Below are 22,635 nucleotides of genomic sequence, written 5' to 3' on the forward strand. Positions count from 1 at the left end.
TGGGCCAAGACGGGTGTACCCAACTGTGTTGGGTTGGGCTTTTTATGGACCAGTTTGGGCTGAATTCTAATTTCAAAGTAATGCTAATACAAAATTATGTTTCACACTTTTTTTTTACTACAATTTTTTTTTTTTTTTTTAGAAACAAAGGTAGTGGTTGTGTGAGGAAATTTTTTACTACAATTGAGTTGATATGTTTTTATTGGTTTATCCACCATTAAACACTTGTCACTTCAATCATTGTAAAATATTGTTTGAAAATTATTATGACTCAGAAGTTGTATAATATATTGATTCTAATTCCTTGCCAACTCTGAACCGAAAAAATAAATAAAATAAAATTATATGTATGCATGATACAAATATCATGTTATTCTAGTTTTAGTTTTAATATTTTCCATCAATGGAAAAAAAAAATGATGATTCAATTTCAGAGTTAGTTTCAATTTTGGAATGGGTTGAGGCCAGTTTCTAGTAGGCTTGGGCTTTGTCCAATAGTAGATAGGCACTCTTTCACACTCTCTCTTCTAGATATAGATTTATGATTCATAAAACTTCTCTGATTTTTCTGCTAAATGATTCATAAACATTCTCACATTTTTACTTAACTAAAGAGTGATGTTTTCTTTTGTTCTCATTTTTTTTCTCAAAAGATAACCAACAATCTTTATAGCTAGCTTGGCGGTATTGCTCAATTTCCCTCACTTCCCTAACCACCAATTATTTTAGTAAGTAAAATAATTCATGTTTGCATTTTAAAGTAAGCACTCAAATAGAGTCTAATTCAATAGCATGAATATGATGTCTTGGATCAGGGGCGGAGCTAGGATTTTTTTGTTTGGGGGGACCAAATTTTGGTATTAATATATTAGTTTTGAGTCAAGATAAACCATCATACACATGCGTAAACGAACATACACAAATATAAACATTAATATTTTGATATAGAGCAGGTCATAATTTATAAATATATATTGTATATAAAATTAACAACTTTCAAATATATATATATATATATATATATATTCACAAGATAATTTTTTAGGAGAACTTATCATCTTTTAAACTCCAATGAGTATACAAAAGCTGTCTAGTTTGATATTAAACATGTACAAAAAACGAATTAAAGAAAACAAAAACTACCTTATCTCTATAACTACTAGACCAATTGACAAATTCTATTGGTTTTTAATAACATTATTGGACTAACTCAAAATTTGGAGGGGCCAACTTCTATTTTTGTAGCTAAATATTTAAAGTTTTAATACTTATACATAATATAAAATAATTTTTTAAAATTTTGGGGGGGTTCTTGGCCCCCCCAAGCCATGCTATAGCTCCGCCCCTGTCTTGGATGAACACTTTGTTGATTTAATGATATAATTAAAGTTGGTTAAAGTTTAGTTGTACAAAGAGATGGAGAAATTTTAAGTCTGCTTTGACACTTATCAGAGAAAGTGTCTATACCTTTAGAAATTGCATTCCAGTCAAACTCTGTAGGACTCCAATTCACAATGAATTTATTCAAAAGATCCTCAACATGTGATGCATAGAAGGAAAATTAACAATTCATTCTCACATGATGCATTTTCTACATTCAATATATGTGTCACATATTTTTATTGGTTTTACATACATGCATAACAAAGAATAGATGCACACATAGGGCAATAGTCGAAGAGACACTGAGATGATTTTCAGTTATTAGCAGCCTGCATCTACAACTGCCTACACACACACTACTCATGGTTGGGTGAAATTGAGGATTGGTACTTAAACATGAAAGTGATAAGTTCTGCATTAAAGCTAATTCATCAGCAATCTTTTGACTTGTGGGAGGCGAGAGACGATCATCTAACACATCTTTGAGGGGGATGCTTGTACCAGTTGACGAATGTAGATTAGTAATGAGTTTGCCTGGATACTTTCCCATAAGAACTTCAAGCACCAAAACACCAAAGCTATAAACGTCACATTTTTCAATCACTACCATTGTGTAAGTAAACTCTGCAAAAAGTCAAACAAGGTGTACAACAAATGGGAGTTGTAGAAAAAAATAAATGAATGAATATATAGGTAAATGGTTGTTTAATATCTGATAAAAGTTGGATGCACCCCGCTTAAAATTAGCCAAAAAAAACACCAATAGATGTGACTTTAATCACTTCATTAATATATAACAAGCAATAAAATGCACGTATATAGCAATCAGAATGGACATAAATTAAAGTTCAAAAATAAGCATGTTCAATTCAGCAAAAAAACCATTAGAGAGAAGCTGTAGAGCTTACCTGGGGCAAGATAGCCATAAGTGCCTGCAATTGTTGTCCAATTAGACAGATCAAGCTTCAAGATCTTTGCAATGCCAAAATCAGAGACATAGGCTTCAAGGTCTGAGCTCAACATAATATTGTTGCTTGAAATTTCACGATGAATTATAGGTGGAACACAATCACAATGCATATAAGATAGAGCATACACTACACCTTTAACTACTCGTACCCTAGTTGCCTAGTCTAGCTCCTTTGCTCCTTCTTTGCTGCATAGCATATCAGCTAAGCTTCCTCTTTCCATGAACTCATAGACCAAAATTGAGTGCACTTTGTGGAAACAAAACCCAAAAAGCTTCACAATGTTCCAATGTCTTATTTTTGTTAAAGTTGCTACCTCATTGGTAAAACTTTTTATACTTTCAGTCACTATGCCTTCAGCCATGGACCTCAACTTCTTCACTGCAAACACTTGAGCTCTTGGGATTTCCACTTTATATACTTTTGCAATTCCCCCCCACCCCAATACATTACTTGTCATCAAAGTTTTCTAAGGCTTCCACGATGTCTTCAAACATGGTCTTTTCATCAAAGTACCATATCAAGAATGGATTTTCACTCTTTGCTGTGCTTTCATCTTTCAGCGTATTTCTTGAGTGCTTTTCTAGAAATAGAAAAATCCCAACAGACATAATTGAAAGTGACAATGCACCAACAACAGAAATAACAACAATGATTACAAGTTTGCTTTTCATATTTCCCCCACCCTTCTTTTTAACTGAGGCATTGCATGGTCAAGAACCTTGGATTTTGCCACATAGATCTTTGTTGTTACTGAAATCCCCCAGCGTAGCTGATTGAAAGATTTTGCCCTCAGGAAGAGGACCCTCCAAATTGTTGTTTGACAAGTTGATGCCTAGTGAAGCGGGGACTGAATCATTGAGATTATTATTGGAGCGGTTCAAGTATTCCAAATCTGAAAGGCTGCCAAGCTGGGGCGGTATTCCTCCCATCAGTGAATTGAAACTCAAATCAAGATCTTGCAAGGCTCGAAGATTACCAATTTGGTAGGGAATCATCCCATTCAAGTAATTCTTGCTTAAAGATAAACTTTGCAGCTTCCAACAGTCCCCTATTTGATCTGGAATCGGCCCACCAAGCATGTTTATGGAAAGTTCAAAAGACTCCAAATTGGAAAGACCTCCATTCCTGCCGGTAACTCACCAAAAAGCTTGTTGTCTTTCAAGATTAGCTTTATTAATTTGGATAACTTTCCAATTTCTGCTGGAATTTCACCAAACAATTGATTGGAAGAAAGGTCAAGGTATCTCATTTTATAGTATATACAAAACAAAAACAAAAAAATATATAGTATATACAAAACAAAAACAAAAATCATGACAGATTGACAATAAACTAAAAGTACCACAAATATATAGTATATACAAAACAAAAACAAAAAAATATTTAAACTTTTGATTTGTAAGAGTGAGAGTGTGAGATGAAGAAGTGAATAAAGTTTTGAACTTTTGATTTTGTATTTAACCAAGACGAATTCATTTTAACGTGAAACGGAATGTACTAACACTAGGTTGGCCACTTCATATAATAATAAATTATTATAATATATATATATATGGGTGCGGTGTGATGCAGTTTTGTGCGGTTTTTTTATCATAAAACTGCACTCCACACCGGTACCCACAATGTGGTGCGATGTGATTATTTTATTTTACGGGCGATTTTGGTCAGTTTGGGTGTAAACATGCGGTTTGAGTGGTTTGGTGAACACCCCTACATACAATTGAAGTGCACTTGGCTTTCATTTTCTGTTTATTCAAAATTATTAGGGTCAATTATGTTAAGTGTTGGCAAATTCAAAATCCATTTTCAATTTCATTGAATTGTATTATTTTAACTTGTGTCTAAATGGTGGTCAAAGTTCTACAGTGAAGACCTTGGATGGAATGGGTTTTGGAGGTTTGTGTGTTGGCCGTGCCTACTTAGCTTTGTGAGTTGTTCTGTTTCACCATGTTTAGATTTGGAAAGTGTCTGTTTGTGTCAATTTTGCGCTTTGACATTTACTAGAGAAAGTTCCCTTGCCTTTAAAATTTGCATTCCAGTAAAACTCACGAGACTCCAATTCACAATGAATTTATTAAAAAGGTCCTCAACATTTTATGCACTAAAGGAAAATTAACAAATAACAATACATTCTCACATGACACATTGTGTCTGCGTCACATATTTTTATTGGTTCTATGTACTGTACATACATGTATATATACCAAAGAAGACATGCACAAATAAGGCAATGGTGGAGAGGACTAAGATTATTTTTAGCTAGTAGCAACCTGCAACCTGCATCTCCAGCTGCCTACACACGCTATGCATGGTTGGGCGAGATTGAGGATTGGCATGTAAACATAAAAGTGCTAAATTTTGCATAAGAGCTAATTCATCGGCAATTTGTAGACTTCTGGGAGGTGAGAGACGATCATCTAACACATCTATGAGGGGGGCGCTTGTACTAGTTGAGGAATTTAGATTAGTAATGAGTTTACCTAGATGCTTTCCCATTAGAACTTCAAGTACCAAAACACCAAAACTATAAACTTCACATTTTTCAGTCACTACCATTGTGTAAGCTAGCTCTGCAAAAAATCAAACGTGGTGTAAAAAAATGAGATTGTAATTCTCCATAATTATAAATTTAGTTCTTGGTAAATAAATAAATCTATAGCTAAATGGTTGTTTAATGCCTATTAAAAATATGAGGCATCCCTTGTTTATAATTTGCCCCAAAAAAAGCGCCATAAATGAGGATGTAACTTTAATCACTCCACATAGAGCAATGATGGTCACATACTCACATACTCCTTATTATACACTCATAATATACACACTACCACATGATTGAAAATTTTGTTTTTAAAACATGATTTCTTATCTTTAAAAATTGTGTATTCAATGATTTCAAATTTATGGGGAACTAGCCTTAGACCCACGCAATGCGTGGGAATATAAATATTATGTAATGAGGTGTAATATATAAAAAGTAACCATTACTTCAAGAATTGTTTATTAAAAAATAAATAAAGATTTCTACAAGTATTTTTTTTATCTTTTTATCTCTACAAATATATCATTTTATTATTATTATTATTATTTTACGTTTGATTAGTATTTTTTTAAGGTGAACCATATTCTTCTAACTTCCATTGTAATGTATCATATTTTCTTAATATACAACTAAACTTTATAAGTTTTAAATTTATTATTCAAATTTCTCAACTCTTAAGGAATAAGGAAATTATCATGATAATCAAAACTCATTACAAAATTACAATGTTATCTTAAGCAAAATTAAAATGATACTAAAGGAATAAATAATAGGCTTTATAATAATTTATTAGTCAAACAATTGGTACGCATATTCAAATTCATGTTTCCAAGAAAACTAAATATTAATCCAAACTAAAATTCAACCAAAACTATAAAAGGGAAAGAGAAGACCTTCTGATGGGATATTAAAAACTTAAAAAAATTAAAAATAAAAATAAAACCATCAACCTTAATTAGAGTTATAAGAAAGAATAAAAATTGACCGAAAGAAAGTAAAGAGAGAGAGAGAGAGAGAGTACTCACAATTTTGTGTGGGAAAAATATGGATTGAATGGGAAAACGATATCAAATTTATACAAAATAAAATAGGTAGAAGAAGAGTCAAAATATAAAAAAGAGGAAAAAAGGAAAGGGAAATGTTGGAAAAAGTGTAACAGTAGGTGTGTGAACTAATAGGGAGAAGAAGAGTTTTTTTTTTTTTTTTTTTTGGTTTGTAAATAGGGGGAAGAAAACTATAAATAGAGAAAAGAAAATATAAAAAGTAATTGAATGATGTGGCTGCTAATGTGGCTTAACAAGAGCGTAACAACAATAAATGCTACACTTCAACTTTTAGTAATATATAGATGTGCAATGAGATTTTTTGCTCCATAAATATATTACAAACAATAAGATGCACGTATATAAACTAGAATGGACATAAATTAAAGTTCTAAAATAAGCATGTCCAATTCAAGCAAAAAACCCATCGAGTATAAGTTTTGAAGCCTACCTGGGGCAAGATAACTGTAAGTGTCTGCAATTGTTGTCCAATTAGATGAATCAAGCTTCAAGAACCTTGCAGTGCCAAAATCCGAGACATAGGCTTCAAGGTCTGAGCTCAACAAAAAATTCTTGCTCGAGATGTCACGATGAATTATAGGTGGAACACAATCATGACGCATATAAGATAAAGCATAGGCTACACTTTTAACTACTCGTATCCTAGTTGGTCAGTCTAGCTCCATTGCACCTTCATTGCACAGCCTATCTACTAAACTTCCTCTTTCCATGAACTTATAGACCAAAAATGAGTGCACTTCTTGGAAACAAAACCCCAAAAGCTTCACAATGCTCCAATGTCTTATCTATATATTACTAAAAGCTGAAGCGTAGCATTTAATGTTGCTATGCTTACGTTGAGCCATGTCAGCAGTTATGTCATTTTCATAATATTTTTTTGTATTTTCCCAACAATTTTAAAATAGATTTTATCAATTTTAAAATAATAAAATAAATCTCACCTCTATCTTCACCATAAAGGCCACTTCTTATTAAATTAATTCCCACCACTATCTCCATCATAAAGCCCATTTATTAATTCTCACCACTATCTCCACCATAATTCCCACCACTATATCTATATCTATATCTATATCTATATCAATATCTATATCAATTTCTCTCTTCATTTTTGCCAAAACCTACAGTTTCAAACTCTTAATCTAATTGTCACTAGCATTTTCCCTTAAAAACCAACAAACACAATGTTTCGGCTATAGGAAGTTACAAATCTCACCTCTATCTCCACCATAAAGCCCACTTCCTATTAAATTAATTCCCATCACTAATTCCACCACAGAGCATATTTATTAATTCCCACCACTATCTCCACCATAATTCCCACCATTATATCTATATATCTATATCTACATCAGTTTCTCTCTTCATCTTTGCCAAAACCTACAGTTTCAAACTCTTAATCTAATTCTCACTAGCGTCCATGTCATTATCTTTCTTTCTTTTTTCAATTTTCCTATAATTGTTTTTAACATTTATTTTTTTAATATTTTTACTTCTCAAACATTTCTCCCTCCCTTACCTTTTCATCTTCCCACTAGCCTCTACGTTAATATAATTCTTCCTCTCCTCCTTCATCTTCCTTTATTTTTGTCTCTTCTTATTCATACCCTCTTACTATAAATTTGTCACTATCTCTTCCATTCTATGCATAGTTTTCCCTCACAAAACAAAGGTTCTCTCTCTCTCTCACTCTCTCTCTCTCTCTCTCTCAATTGTTTGGTGGATTTTTTATTTTTCTTGTATCTCTGCTTTAAGCTAATAATTTTTTTATATTATTTAAAACTCTACTTTAGGTTAATGCAATTTAGTTTTTATTTTTTTATTTTTTTATTTTTTTGTTCTCTTTGATTGTTAAATTTTATCCTATTGAGTTATAAAGAATTAAATATAGCATATAAAATATAATATTATTCTATTACATAGCATGATTTGGATAATTTGGTATTTATTCTATGACACATCATGATTTTTTATAGTGCTCAATTCAGATGTTAAACTATGAGACTTTACTAATTTTTGTTTATTTTTAATTCTTTGTGGTGAACAAAGTGCTCTTAATAGTTGTATTAGAAATACTCTATAATGTCATTTATTTAGAAAAAAGCAAAGGTTAGCCAAACGAAAATAATCAGATGGGTGACAAATTTTAGCTTTTGCAATTTTACTTTAATTGTTATTATTATTTTATAACAATGCATATAAAGAAATTTAATTTTTAGATTTTGCTAATAATTGTTTATTTGATAATATGTTTTGGGTGGATGAAATTACAATTTCTGCAAAGAAAATAACCTTAATAGATTATTGTAAGGGCGGATTTTGGGGCCCAGGCCCAGCAAGTAGGCGATTCTGGCCAAAAAACCCTCAACAATGAATTTGTAGAGAGTGGGTCGAAGAACCAGGTCTAGACAGAGTAAACGTAATTGTTAGTAAGCCATGCAACCGTTTGAACGTGGGGATGTTTTATTAAGTTTCCTGGGATAACAGTTTATGGAACAAAATCTTAGGCTTAGTTTACAGAACTTCTCTCTTTTTCTCCCTCTTCCTTTCCTTACTTTTTTGCTCTCCCGCTTTCGGTCCCTTGATCATGGGGGTTTTCTTCTCTTATATAGCATCATTCGAATGATAATGACCCTACACTTGTTGATCATCTGGGCCTCTACTTGAGTGCCTGTCCTATAGGACATCTTCCTCCCTTTCTGTGAGTTGCACTGGCCAAGATAATACTGTTCTCCTGTCCTCTCCACATTAATGCGGCTGGAAAAGTAGCTTCCTTGCATTTAATGCGGCAGTTGTGGTTGCCCCCTGAACGTCTAGCATTTTTCTTTGATTCTGGATGACCTTTCACCATGTAAAAGGTGTGAATTGGACTCCCGTTTAGTGCGTCTGAGGAGGCATTCCTCCTCGGACGCCCCTTAAGCAAGCCCGGCCCAACATGGTTGGGCTGGGGGTCCTCTGTCCGTGTTTTCGCCTCCTATTATGATTGGGCTTTGTACGAGTACCATGGCCCATAGTTTACTGGCGAACTTTATCCCCACAATAGCCCCTCAAAATTCCGGCTCTTCCTTCTTGATCCGAGGAGGAGAGGCGGGATTTTGATGCCTACTGGACAGTTCGTTGTGGATTCCTACTTTACTCGTGCGGGGGCGTGCCCTCACATGCCTCATTAGTGCTGCAGGTATTTATTGACCCTGGGGGAAGTAATTGCAGCTTTTTGGAGTTTTACGTTCTTTCAATCCAACGGTTGGAGACCGGATCAACGGTGGACAACATTTCATTTGCTCTAGGCGGGAGTGTGTCTGTCCAACTCCCTCTGAGTATATAAGGTTTTGAAGGCGTTCCTTCCTCGCTTTTGACGAACACTCCAGTATTCAGAACATCTTAGAGCCTTCTCCTTCAGCGCGTTCTTACCTTCACCGCCGTTCTCTTGAAGATTCCGTCGAGTTTCTTACCCGTAAGTGCGCGCTTCTTCTTCGTTACTCTTCATTAGACAAACTGCCTTGACGTTGTCTAGGATTAGAGGGTATGGGTAGGCTTGAAAAAATGGTAGACTCTTCGGCCGGTATGGCGGGCTTCAGGGCGAAGTATCGTATTCCACCGGAGGTAGGTTTAGAATATTGCCACCAGGAGGAAATTTTGTTCAAAAGAAGAACGGGGGAAGTCGCAATTCCAATGATAGCCTTCGTGGAAGGAGGAATGACGATTCCAATGGGGAGAATAACTAGGGACTACCTACGTGGTCATAGATTGGCCTCGCACCAGTGTACCGCGAACCTGTTCCGGATCCTGGGGTGCGCCGACGCCTTAAACCCAGATGAACCTCGGCCTTTCATGGCACGACGTGGTTCATCTTTATGAATGCCATAAGCTCGGCGACTCATACTACCTAAAGTCCAGGACTGACGAAGTGAGGTTGATATCCTGTCTTCCCAAGTCCGGCAAAGGCTTGAAGGACGACCATCTGATCGTCTCCGGACCATGGCATGACGGCCTTCACTGTCCGACTAGGGCGGGAACGCCAGGTGGGGTGTCATAGAACTAGATTCCGTGGGGAGGACCTTAGTTTTGAGCTCTCCCCCCCCCCCCCTTTTTTACTTTCTTTTTCTTTTTATTTTAAACTTGTTGGTTTGGTTGCATGCCTCCTCGAACTAACGTAAACCCTTTAACGGCCTTTGCAGACAAGGAGCGAACATCCCCTCGACTGAGCTTGGTCAACGTCCCGGCTCTAAATTACCTCCTGAGATCTGAGATTTTTGTAAGTGAGGACGGACAATTACGGTCGGCTCCTTTGATTTTGGACTACATTCCCCTCACTCGATCCTTGGTAGACCCCGTCCAAGCTATAAGGGCTGGCAGTCCAAGATTGGCACGTATTGACGTATCCATACCAGGGTTCCTTGCTTCAACAGACTTACCTCCTGTTCAGTTGCCTGCCCAACGCGCCTTTCCCGCAGTGGTTATTCCGGAGGAAGAGGCTGGTTCTTCGCATTCATCCTTAGAGGAACAAATAGACCAGTTCCAATTTACCGAGGAGGGAGAGGTGTCGGCCAGGGTAGTAGAGCTCTCGGACTCCGACGACGATTTAGACCGTGCTTCAGCGGCTCCTGACACTGGTTTAGTCATCGCATAAGTTGATACCAGCGAAGAGGCTGAAGAGGAAGGAATGGATTTGAAGCCAAGGACTGGACTCAGGGGTCTTCTATCTAACAGGAGCAAGGGGCAGTCCTCTAAGGATGTCTCGAAGGAACAAACTGCCACTAAGGCTCCTGCTCCTCCTCTTCCTCCCTCGTCGGACGCGGCGCTGCAGCCTATGCCTAACTTAAGGCGAAAAAGGCCTATAGAAGAAACGGAGGAGGGAGAGATTGGCCGTGAAAAGGCCAGGCCTCAGAAGAAAGGCAAGGAGGCGAAAGAGCCCCGAGAGAAGAGGACTAGGTCCATTGATACCCGAGACGAGGCAGCCATTCATAGGGAACAACGAATATGGTCACCGCGGATCGAATTGGACGGCGCCCCGGTCCCCTGGGATGCGACCCTATGGGAATCCCAACGAGAGCAGGCATCATTCTTGGCCGAGGCCCTGCAGCATCTTGCCTCGTGATATGGAGGGGCTTAGAAAGACTCGTCAGCCAGAACTTTTCATGTCATTGAAGAGGGACATGGCCATGGTAAGTGGAATCTTCTATCTCGTCTCTATCTCGTGTACCCTTTTATCGTCATGTTTTCATAGGGTTTTTATTTACTTCCAAGCGCAGGTCACTTAACAAATTTTTGTTGCGGAGGAATGGGCCAAGAAGGCTCGTGAGGACTTGCATAGGGAGGCTCAGTCCCGCTTTGCCGCCGAGAAGGCCGCTGGCGATCTTAAACAGGATTTTGAGCATCAGAATAATGAAATAAAGGAGGTGAAGAAGGCTCATGCGAGCGCGGCAGCCGGCCTTAAGAATGCCGAAAAGCAAGCTGACGATCTGCGCATAAAGCTCCTCCAATCTGAGGAGAAACTTACGGCGGAGCAGCAGGCGGTCTCAACGCTCAAGGCTGAACTTGCAAGGACCAAGGAGGAGGCCCGCTTGGCCAGGGAAGCTGCTGAGAAGGCTGTGTCGGCCTCATATGAACGTGGAGTCCATGATACTGAGACTAGGCTGGCCGAGGAAGTTGCCATTGTCTGCAGGGAATACATCACCACGTCCTGGGGTGTAGCCCTGGATCGGGCAGCTGTCCCAGCGGATTCTGATCTCAGGAAGGCTGAGAACATCTTTTTCCCAGAGGACGTACGCGAGATTCCTGACGAGGTTGCCTCCAAAGAGCCTCTTCCAACAGACTCCTCTATTCCCGAGGCTGGGGGCAATGAGCAGGCCGCGCAGGATAAGCTACCCGAGGACAGCCTTTCCATCAACGAGATCGTCGCACAGGCCAAGGAGGTTGCCCCGGGGACCCAAGTAGCTGATCATCAGCCCACTCCTGCTCAGGGCTCTTAGGACACTAGTGTAGGATTTATTTGTCTTATCTTTTATATTTTGTTTTGTTTTGCCTCGCCAGCGTTTGTAAACAGAACTGCTTTTGGATTTTAATGATAAAGGTTATTTTCTTTCAAATATTATTGTCTTCTTCTTTTCCCTTTTTTTCTTTTTTTTTTTTTGTTTTCATCATGAATGGATGTCAATTCCATCACTAACTGTTGATAATCGAGCGTAAGCGAATGAATACGTGAATAGAACGATAGTTAATAATTAGGCGAATTGGCTGCGAACCTTATTTTCCCCAAGTCCCTGATCCGAAGAGCCAGACAGGATTTGGGCCTTATTTAACACTTAGGGAGAATTGCACCGCGGTTAATTTCCCCCAAGTCTATGGGCGAGGAGCCATGCAGGACTTGGGTTCCGTTTAACACTTGGTAAGAATAGCTTAATTGTTAATTTCCCCCAAGTCTGTGGTCTAGAGAGCCATGCAGGACTTGGGTTTTGTTTAACACTTAATAAGAATTGCATCACGGTTAATTTCTCCCAAGTCTGTGGCCGAGGAGTCATGCAGGACTTGGGTTCTGTTTAACACTTGGAAAGAATAGCTTAATTGTTAATTTCCCCCAAGTCTGTGGTCCAGAGAGCCATGCAGGACTTGGGTTCTATTTAACACTTAATAAGAATCGTTTCGCGGTTAATTTCCCCCAAGTCTGTGGCCGAGAAGCCATGCAGGACTTGGGTTCTGTTTAACACTTGGAAAGAATAGCTTAATTGTTAATTTCCCCCAAGTCTGTGGTCCAGAGAGCCATGCAGGACTTGGGTTCTGTTTAACACTTAATAAGAATTGCTTCGCGGTTAATTTCCCCCAAGTCTGTGGCCGAGGAGCCATGCAGGACTTGGGCTCCGTTTAACACTTGGTAAGAATAGCTTAATTGTTAATTTCTCCCAAGTCTGTGGTCCAGAGAGCCATGCAAGACTTGGGTTCTGTTTAACACTTAATAAGAATCGCTTCGCGGTTAATTTCTCCCAAGTCTGTGGCCGAGGAGCCATGCAGGACTTGGGTTCTGTTTAACACTTGGAAAGAATAGCTTAATTGTTAATTTCCCCCAAGTCTGTGGTCCAGAGAGCCATGCAGGACTTGGGTTCTGTTTAACACTTAATAAGAATCGCTTCGCGGTTAATTTCCCCCAAGTCTGTGGCCGAGAAGCCATGCAGGACTTGGGTTCTGTTTAACACTTGGAAAGAATAGCTTAATTGTTAATTTCCCCCAAGTCTGTGGTCCAGAGAGCCATGAAGGATTTGGGTTCTGTTTAACACTTAATAAGAATCGCTTCGCGGTTAATTTCCCCCAAGTTTGTGGCCGAGGAGCCATGCAGGACTTGGGTTCTGTTTAACACTTAATAAGAATTGCATCGCGGTTAATTTCCCCAAGTCTGTGGCCGAGGAGCCATGCAGGACTTGGGTTCTGCTTAACACGTACGTAAGTAACTGCACAGTAATACGGCATTTAGAAATTATATCTTTCATTAATAACAGTACCTTTTCAGGTTGTTTACATTCCAAGGGCGTGGCACTACACGTTCGTCCAAGTCTTCCAAAAAGTAGGCTCCTATGCCGGCTACAGAAGTGATGCGGTACGGTCCCTCCGAATTTGGTCCAAGCTTTCCCCATGCGGGGTTCCTCGCAGTGCCTAAGACCTTCCTCAGTACTAGATCCCCAGGCGCTAATGGTCTAGACTTCACCTTGGCGTCGTAACCTTGCTTGAGCTTCTGCTGATAATTAGCTAGGTGGACCATCGCGCCCTCCCTTCTTTCGTCGATGAGGTCCAAGCTCTTCTCCAGAAGTTTGTTATTGGTAGCGGGGCAAAAGGTGGTGGTCCTCTGGGTTGGGAAGTTCACCTCCAGCGGAATGACAGCCTCGGCCCCATAGGTCATTGAAAAAGGGGTTTCCCCTGTGGACCTACGAGACGTGGTACGGTATGTCCACAAGACGTGGGCTAACTCCTCTACCCATCTTCCCTTCGCGTCATCTAGTCTCTTTTTCAGTCCGTTCATTATGGTTTTATTGACGGCTTCCGCTTGTCCATTACTCTGGGGGTAAGCTGGCGTGGAGTACCGATTAACAATTCCTAGCTCACTGCAGTACCTTCTGAAGGCTTTACAGGGGACCTACGAGGCGTGGTACGGTATGTCCACAAGACGTGGGCTAACTCCTCTACCCATCTTCCCTTCGCGTCATCTAGTCTCTTTTTCAGTCCGTTCATTATGGTTTTATTGACGGCTTCCACTTGTCCATTACTCTGGGGGTAAGCTGGCGTGGAGTACCGGTTAACAATTCCTAGCTCACTGCAGTACCTTCTGAAGGCTTTACTGTCAAACTGGAGCCCGTTTTCCGACACAAGGGTGTGCGGGGTGCCGAACCTGGTGACTATGTTTTTCCAAAGAAACTTCTTGACATCGACGTCCCTAATGTTTGCCAGCGCCTCAGATTCCACCCATTTGGTGAAGTAGTCGGTGCCGATGAGTAGAAATTTTCTGTTCCCTATTGCCTTGGGGAATGGTCCAAGTATATCTAGGCCCCATTGCTCAAATGGCTAGGGACTGGACAAGGGGTTTAACTCTCCACCAGGCTGGTGTATGCTCGGAGCGAATCTCTGGCATTGGTCGCACTTCTTCACATAATCTAGGGCTTCTTTATGCATGCTCGGCCATCAATAACCCAGCGTTAAAGCTCTGTGAGACAGAGACCTACCCCCCGTGTGACTTCTGCAAATTCCTTCGTGTAACTCTTCCAAGATGAGTTCTGCAGCCTCTGGGTGCACACACAGCAAATACGGTCCCGAGAACGAGCATCTGTAAAGTTTGGAGTCCTCCGACAACCAGAATCGAGTAGCTTTTCTCCTGATTTTGCCAACCTCAACCTTATCATCTGGTAAGGAGTCATGCTTTAAGTACAGAACGATAGGGTCCATCCAGCTCGGTCCTGCCCTGATGTTATGTATTCCAATCCCATTGGCCTTCTCTGTTAGTGGACGGGGGATCTCTTCTACCAGTATGACTCGAGGTAGGGGTTGAGCCGAGGAGGTAGCCAACGTCGCGAGAAAATCAGCATGAGTGTTCCCACTTCTGGGTACGTGCGTCAAGCGGAAGTGATGAAATTGGGCCTGCAGGTGCTTAACCCAAACTAGATACTCTTGCATTCTTTCATCCTTTGCCTCCATGTCTCCGTTTACCTGTCCCACAATAAGTCTTGAATCCGAGAACATGTCTACGGATTTTCCCCCCCATTTTCCGGATCATTCCCATTCCCTCCAACAGCGCCTCATATTCGGCTTCGTTATTCGTGGCTGAAAAACCGAGTCTCAATGACTTCTCTATGGTTATCCCTTCGGGTGAGAGCAGGACAAGTCCTAACCCTGAGCCCCTTTGGTTCGATGCGCCATCAATGTATGCTTTCCACCAAGTGAGTCCACGCGGGGAAACTGTGCTGCTCACCCGCTCACCAACCCCCAGTAAGACCGACACTTCCTTTCCTTCTGCTGCAGGCTCCGCAAATTCTGCCACTAGGTCGGCGAGGACCTGGCCCTTTACAGCGGTGCGAGGCATGTATCTAATGTCAAAGGCACCCAAAATCGTTCCCCATTTTGTAATTCTACTTGTGTAATCGACGCTGCGCAGGATGGACTTTAAGGGGAGTTGAGTTAACACCACAACAGTGTGTGCTTGAAAGTAGTGGGCCAGCTTTTTTGTGGCCTGTACGATAGCCAAGATAGCCTTTTCGAGGGGAAGGTAACGGGTTTCTGCCTCCTGCAGGGATTTGCTAACGTAATAGACTGGTCGCTGTGTGCCGTTGTCTTCTCGGATTAGCACCAAGCTTACTGCATGTAGGACCACTGCTATGTAGGCAAACAAAACCTCGTCGGCCTCGGGGCTGGACATAATCGGCGGTTGGGCGAGGTATTCCTTTAGCTGTTGGAAAGCCATAGCGCATTCCTCATCCCACTCAAATCCTTTCCACTTGTGTAATAGGAGAAAAAATGGCTTGCATCTATCTGCTGAGCGCGAGATGAAACGGTTTAAAGCTGCTATCATTCCAGTAAGCTTCTGGACTTCTTTAGGGTTCCAAGGAGGCTGCAAGTTATGGATGGCTCTTATTTGGTCGGGGTTAGCCTCAATGCCTCTGTGAGTCACCATATAGCCCAAGAATTTTCCAGATCCCACTCCAAATGAACATTTGGTTGCGTTTAGCCGTAGTTTATACTTTCTTAGTATTTGAAAAACGTTGCCGAGATCATCAATATGGTTGGGAGCCAACTTACTTTTAACCACCATGTCGTCTATGTACACTTCAATGTTTTTACCCATCTGCTGTTCAAACATCTTGGTCATCATCCTTTGATAGGTTGACCCGGTATTTTTTAGGCCGAAGGGCATCACTTTATAATGATAATTCCCAACTAGGGTGACAAAAGCAGTCTTCTCCTGGTCTTCGGCGGCCAAGGGTATCTGGTGGTAGCCCTGAAAAGCGTCTAGAAAACTCATTCTAGAATGTTCGACAGTCGAATCTACCAACCGGTCTATCCGGGGCATGGGGAAGGGATCCTTTAGGCACGCCTTGTTTAGGTCGGTGAAGTCTACGCAAACCTGCCATTTCCCGCTCTTCTTCCTTACCACTACCGTGTTGGCCAACCACTCGGGATAGAAGACCTCTTTGATAGCCCCTGCTTTCTTCAATCTTGTGACCTCTTCTCTCACGGCGTCGATATGTTCTTTCGACGGTCGTCGAGGAGCCTGCCTCTTAGGTGGTATGGCCGGGTTCACATTAAGGCGGTGGCAGATGAAATCTGGGTCGACCCCGGGGGCCTCATAGGGGTCCCAAGCAAACACGTCTATATTCTGTCGGAGGAAAGTAGTCAGTGCCGACTTTTCTTGGGGTGGCAATTCCGAACCAATTTGAAAAAACCTCTCAGGGTCAGATCCGACAAGTACTTTCTCCAACTCCTCACAGTTCACCTCCATGGCTGGTCCTCCACTGCCCGCAGTTGGGACCGTAGTCATTAATTGCTATAAGCCGTTCTCGGCCGAAGTGGAAGTTATGCAATTTTGCTGTCGCAGGATTGCCGACACCATGCATTGCCTAGCTACTCCCTGGTTCCCTATTATCTCTTTGATCTGACCTCCTGATGGATACTTCACCTTTTGGTGCAAGGTCGACGACACAGCCCCTAGTGCATGAAGCCATGGCCGGGTCACGATGGCTGTGTAAGGGGAGTATGCATCTACGACAATAAAGTTCACTTCTACCACATCTGAGTCTGTTTGCACAGGCAACCTAATCATGCCTCTCGGGATGACGACCTTTCCTTCAAAGCTAACCAGGGGGGAATTGTATGGTGACAGGTCTTCCTGTTTCAAGTTCAGTCCCTTATACAAGTCAGGGTACATAACCTCCACCGCGCTGCCTTGATCAACTAACACCATTTTCACGTCATAACCTCCTATTCTGAGCGTAACGACTAAGGCATCATCGTGGGGTTGGATAGTTCCTTGTTTGTCTTCCTCCGTGAACCCGATTAATGGCGTGGCGCTCATTCTAGCTCTCTTGAATTCCCTGTCGTCTGGCTTAGTCGAGAAACTGCTTACTGACATTACCCTGACAAGGAAAGAGCCTGTTCTTCCAGGTGCGGCGAAAATGACATTAATTGTGCCAATGGGTGGCCTCAACGTACTTTGTCTGGTTTCATTGTTTGATGGTTCTTGCCATCCTTCAGGGCGATGCAGCAGATGTCTCAGCTTCCCTTCTCGGACGAGCCGGTCTAAATAGTTCTTCAGGTTCCTGCAATCATTAGTAGTGTGACCTGGCTCCTGATGGTACGCGCAATACAGGTTCTGATTACGCTTCAAAGGGTCGCCAGCCATCTTGCTCGGCTACTGAAAGAAAGGCTCATACTTCACTTTCTCTAGGATTTTGTGAAGAGGTTCTCAAAACACAGCATGAACTGCCTGAGCCCCAGTAGATCCGGACTGCTCCACATAGTCTCTTCTCGGCCTGTTACTGTTGTTAAATCGTTCGGACCTAAAGTCCCTCCTCTCCTGAGGGACGACCTTCGCTTTACCCTTCCCCATCTGCTGGTCCTCCTCGACCCTTTTGTACTTGTCAATTCGGTCCATGAGTTGGCGCACGCTGGTGACTGGCTTTCCAGTGAGGGACTTTCTTAAGCCATGTTCTGTCGGCAAGCCCCTTTTGAACGTACTGATGGCGACGTCATCATATTTCCCTTCGATCTCATTATACGTTTCCCAGTATCTATCCGAGTAGGCCTTCAGCGTCTCTCCTTCCCGCATGGACAAGGATAGGAGGGAATCGAGGGGCCGAGGGACTCTAGTGCTGGTGATGAAACGGGAACCAAAAGCCTGCGTCAGCTGTTTAAAGGAATCTATGAAATTCGGCTGGAGGGAATCAAACCATCTCATCGCCATGGGTCCCAAGCTAGATGGGAATATCCTACACATTAACGCCTCATCCCTGGTGTGGACGGCCATCCTCTGATTGAATTGGCTCACATGCTCCACTGGGTCGGTCCGACCATTGTATATAGCAAACGTTGGTTGATGGAACCGCCGAGGAAGCACTTCCCTTTCTATTCTACGTGTAAACGGCGACTGGGAGATGCGATCCAGGGCCTTACTCATGGCATCGTTGGCCAGGCCTTGGTAAGATGGGCTTTTGTGGCTGCGTTTACGAGGCCTCTCTTCCTCATAGAAAAAGGTCTCACTCGGAGGGGTTCTTGATCTTCGCCGATATTCGTTATCCTCGTCACTGCTAGAGCCCGAGCCGGGTGAAGGACGTTTCTGCTATGCTCGGCGCAGCTTTTTCTTCAAATCATCAATCTCTTTTCGTAAAGCCTTTCGATCATTTTGCTCCTGGGATGCATGATCCTTCCCCTTTGAACGGCTTTTACTCGTGTAAGAGGTGTTCACGCTTCCCTCTCGTTGGTTATCTTGATCGTTCCCTCGTTCGACATTTAAAAAATTGTCCTGCCGTTGAGAATCTGCACGTCCGGTTTGGCGCGGGCCTGATCCTTCCATTTCTTACTGTTTAACTTGTCGAGATACAAATTCTTCCCACAGACGGCGCCAATTGTAAGAGCTAATTTTAGGGCCCAGGCCCAGCAAGCAGGCGATTCTGGCCCAAAAGACCCTCAACAATGAATTTGTAGAGAGTGGGTCGAAGAACCAGGTCTAGACAGAGTAAACGTAATTGTTAGTAAGCCATGCAACCGTTTGAACGTGGGGATGTTTTATTAAGTTTCCTGGGATAACAGTTTATGGAACAAAATCTTAGGCTTAGTTTACAGAACTTCTCTCTTTTTCTCCCTCTTCCTTTCCCTACTTTTTTGCTCTCCGCTTTCGGTCCCTTGATCATGGGGGTTTTCTTCTCTTATATAGCATCATTCGAATGATAATGACCCTACACTTGTTGATCATCTAGGCCTCTACTTGAGTGTCTGTCCTATAGGACATCCTCCTCCCTTTCTGTGAGTTGCACTGGCCAAGATAATACTGTTCTCCTGTCCTCTCCACATTAATGCGGCTAGAAAAGTAGCTTCCTTGCATTTAATGCGGCAGTTGTGGTTGCTCCCTGAACGTCTAGCATTTTTCTTTGATTCTGGATGACCTTTCACCATGTAAAAGGTGTGAATTGGACTCCCGTTTAGTGCGTCCGAGGAGGCATTCCTCCTCGGACGCCCCTTAAGCAAGCCCGGCCCAACATGGTTGGGCTGGGGGTCCTCTGTCCGTGTTTTCGCCTCCTATTATGATTGGGCTTTGTACGAGTACCATGGCCCACAGTTTACTGGCGAACTTTATCCCCACAATTATCAATAACAAATTGTTTTTCCTAATTGGTCTAATTAATCATTGTTAAGTTTATTAATTTTCTTAGTTATGTTTTTCGGTGTTTTGGATTGTAGGCAGAAAAAATAAGGTTTAAGAAATTTTGTTTAAAACTAAAAGAATAATTTCCAAATTTTATATTCTTATTAACGATTCACAAAATGTTATAAATAACTTTTATTAAAAAATAAATATTTTCGTTAATTTACTTTTTAAATTTTTGAGAAAAATTGTATTTTTTTCATTTTGATACGAAAAAATTTATATTTATGATTTATGATTGTTCTTATATTATATTTATGATTGTTCATATAATAAATAAAAATATGATTATGAAATACATTATTCTTTATTAAATTAGTTTAAATTGTAAAAAAAAAATTAATAAAACTACTATAAAAATAATTATCATGTGCAACGCGCAGGTTCGCGGCTAGTTTCTATTAAAGCTGCCACCTCACTGGTAAAACTTTTTATAATTTCACTCTCTATGCATTCGACCATGGACCTCAGCTTCTTCACTGCAAACACCTGAGCACCTGGGATCTCCACTTTATAAACTTTTGCAGTTCCCCCCACCCCAATACAGTACTTGTCATCAAAGCTTTTTGAAGCTTCTACAATGTCTTCCCATCAAAGTACCATATCGAGAATGGATTTTTTCTGTTTGACGTGCTTTCATCTTTCACCATATTTCTTGAGTGCTTCTTTCTGAGAAATAAAAAAATCCCGACAGACGTAATTGAGAGTGACAATGCACCAACAAAAAGCAACAAAGATTATTACGAGTTTGCTTTTTGTATTTCCACCACCCTTCTTTATAACTGAGGCATAGCAAGGTCGCAAACCTTGAATTTCGCCACATAGATCTTTGTTGTTACTCAAAGCCTCTGGCTCAGCTGACTGAAATATTCTGCCCTCAGGAAGAGGACCCTCCAAATTGTTGTTTGACAAGTTGATGCTTATCAAGCTCACCATGCTGCCCAGTGAAGTGGGGATTGAACCATTGAGGTTATTGTTGGAGAGGTTCAAGTATTCCAAATCTGAAAGGCTGCCAAGCTGGGGCGGTATTCCTCCCATCAGTGAATTGAAACTCAAATCGAGATCCTGTAAGGCTCGAAGATTACCAATTTGGTAGGGAATTATCCCATTCAAGTAATTCTTGCTCAAAGATAAACTTTGTAGCTTCCAACAATCCCCTATTTGATGTGGAATTGGTCCACCAAGCATGTTTATGGAAAGGTCAAGAGAGTCCAAATTGGACAATCCTCCAATTCCTGCGAGTACCTCACCAGAAAGCTTGTTGTCTTTCAAGATTAGCTTTAATAATTTGGATAACTTTCCAATTTCTGCTGGTATTTCACCACACAATTGATTGGAAGAAAGCTCAAGGTATCCCATATTGCTCAATTGAACAATCTCTTTGGGGATTTCACCACTTATCATATTCCCAGCAAGTTTCGGCGCTGTCAAGTTTTGGCATTCTCCCCAATTTGGTGAGAGTTTACCTCACAACCTGTTGTAGCTCAAATCAATATAAGTGAGATTTGGGTACACTCCAAAATCCAGGTCTATATATCCTGTTAGTTGGTTATGTTCAAGCCGAACCCTATACAAGGTTCGGCAGTTTTTAAGACTAACTGGGATAGGACCAGTGAAAAAGTTAAAGGCTGCAGTAAAGTTTACAAGCTTTCCACCTTGACACACTTGTTGGGGTAACTGGCCAGTGAAGTTGTTAAAGGCCAGTTGTAGAGTAACTAACGAAGATAGATTTCCTATTTCATCCGGTACAGAACCTGATAACCGGTTAATCAACAGGAACAAACGTGTTAGTTTTAATTTCCCTAAGCTAACGGGAATTTGTCCTGAAAGCTCATTTTGGCAAAGGCCAAGTGTGGTTAAGTGACTCAAATTACCTATGGATGGAGGGACTGGACCACAAAAGTAATTCCCACCAAGGGCCAGTAGAACCGGGTATTTCAAATTTCCTACTTCTTCAGGAATTCTGCCACCAAGCTTGTTAATGTGGAGGATAAAATATTTTAGACTAATGAGTCCGGTTTTAGACTTACCAGTTACATTAGGGAACAGACGGCTATCTAGTTTTCCTGTTATATTGTTTTGGGAAAAATCAAGCAGATAAACCTGTGTGAGATTAGCAAGAGAAAGAGGTAATGAGCCGTTGAGGGAATTTGTGGAAAGGTCAAGATATTGGAGTTTGGAGAGTGTGCCAATGTTTATTGGTATGGTGCCTGTGAGTTTGTTCACACCGAGATCAAGGTGAAGAAGGTTTGGAAAGGAAGAAAAATCTAAGTTTTGGAGGTTACCTCTCAGTCCTGCGTATGCAAGGTTTATTTCAGTTATGCTTCCTTCATCGTTGCATGCTATTCCATGCCATTTGCATGGAATTGAAGCAGAGGAATTGATGTGGGCTACCCATGACTTCAGAATTAGTTGGTCTGGGAGGCTTTTATTCCATTTGAGTAGAGCCTCAGCTTCTGTCTTTGATCTTGTATTGGCCTTGCAGGAGGATAGCAAAACAAAGAGTGCAAGTAAAACATGTAATGATAGCTTTCCTTGGCAAGCCATTTGCTCAGACCTGTTTTTCTGCTGTTTCATTGCTAAGGATATAGGCTGGTTTCCTTCCTTCAAATCAACTTCAATTAAATAACGCTACTCATTGCCGCATTCACATGCACATGTGGATCAGGTAAGTATTTCCTAGCTGACCCTTAACTTTCTTATGCAGTTCCAATACTAAGTGATCTCTTGACATTTGACTTAACAATAAGATTAGTGAATCAAAAAAATTTATAATTTTTTCATTAT

General features: G+C 41.1%; 1 protein-coding gene and 1 pseudogene across 1 annotated transcript; both read right to left on the reverse strand.

The window, feature by feature from the left end:
* Positions 1-1,609: 1,609 nt before the first annotated feature.
* Positions 1,610-3,433, reverse strand: LOC115961106 (MDIS1-interacting receptor like kinase 2-like). Its single transcript, XM_031080147.1, has 4 exons — positions 3,073-3,433; positions 2,805-2,934; positions 2,292-2,416; positions 1,610-2,007 (listed from the first exon to the last, which is right to left on the reverse strand). Exons 1-4 carry the CDS (start codon positions 3,431-3,433, stop codon positions 1,610-1,612), a joined length of 1,014 nt encoding a protein of 337 aa, XP_030936007.1.
* Positions 3,434-4,613: 1,180 nt separating this feature from the next.
* LOC115961107 lies at positions 4,614-22,425 on the reverse strand (annotated as a pseudogene).
* Positions 22,426-22,635: the final 210 nt, after the last annotated feature.

The sequence above is a fragment of the Quercus lobata genome, chromosome 9, assembly GCF_001633185.2.
Source record: "Quercus lobata isolate SW786 chromosome 9, ValleyOak3.0 Primary Assembly, whole genome shotgun sequence".
Taxonomy (NCBI): domain Eukaryota; kingdom Viridiplantae; phylum Streptophyta; class Magnoliopsida; order Fagales; family Fagaceae; genus Quercus; species Quercus lobata.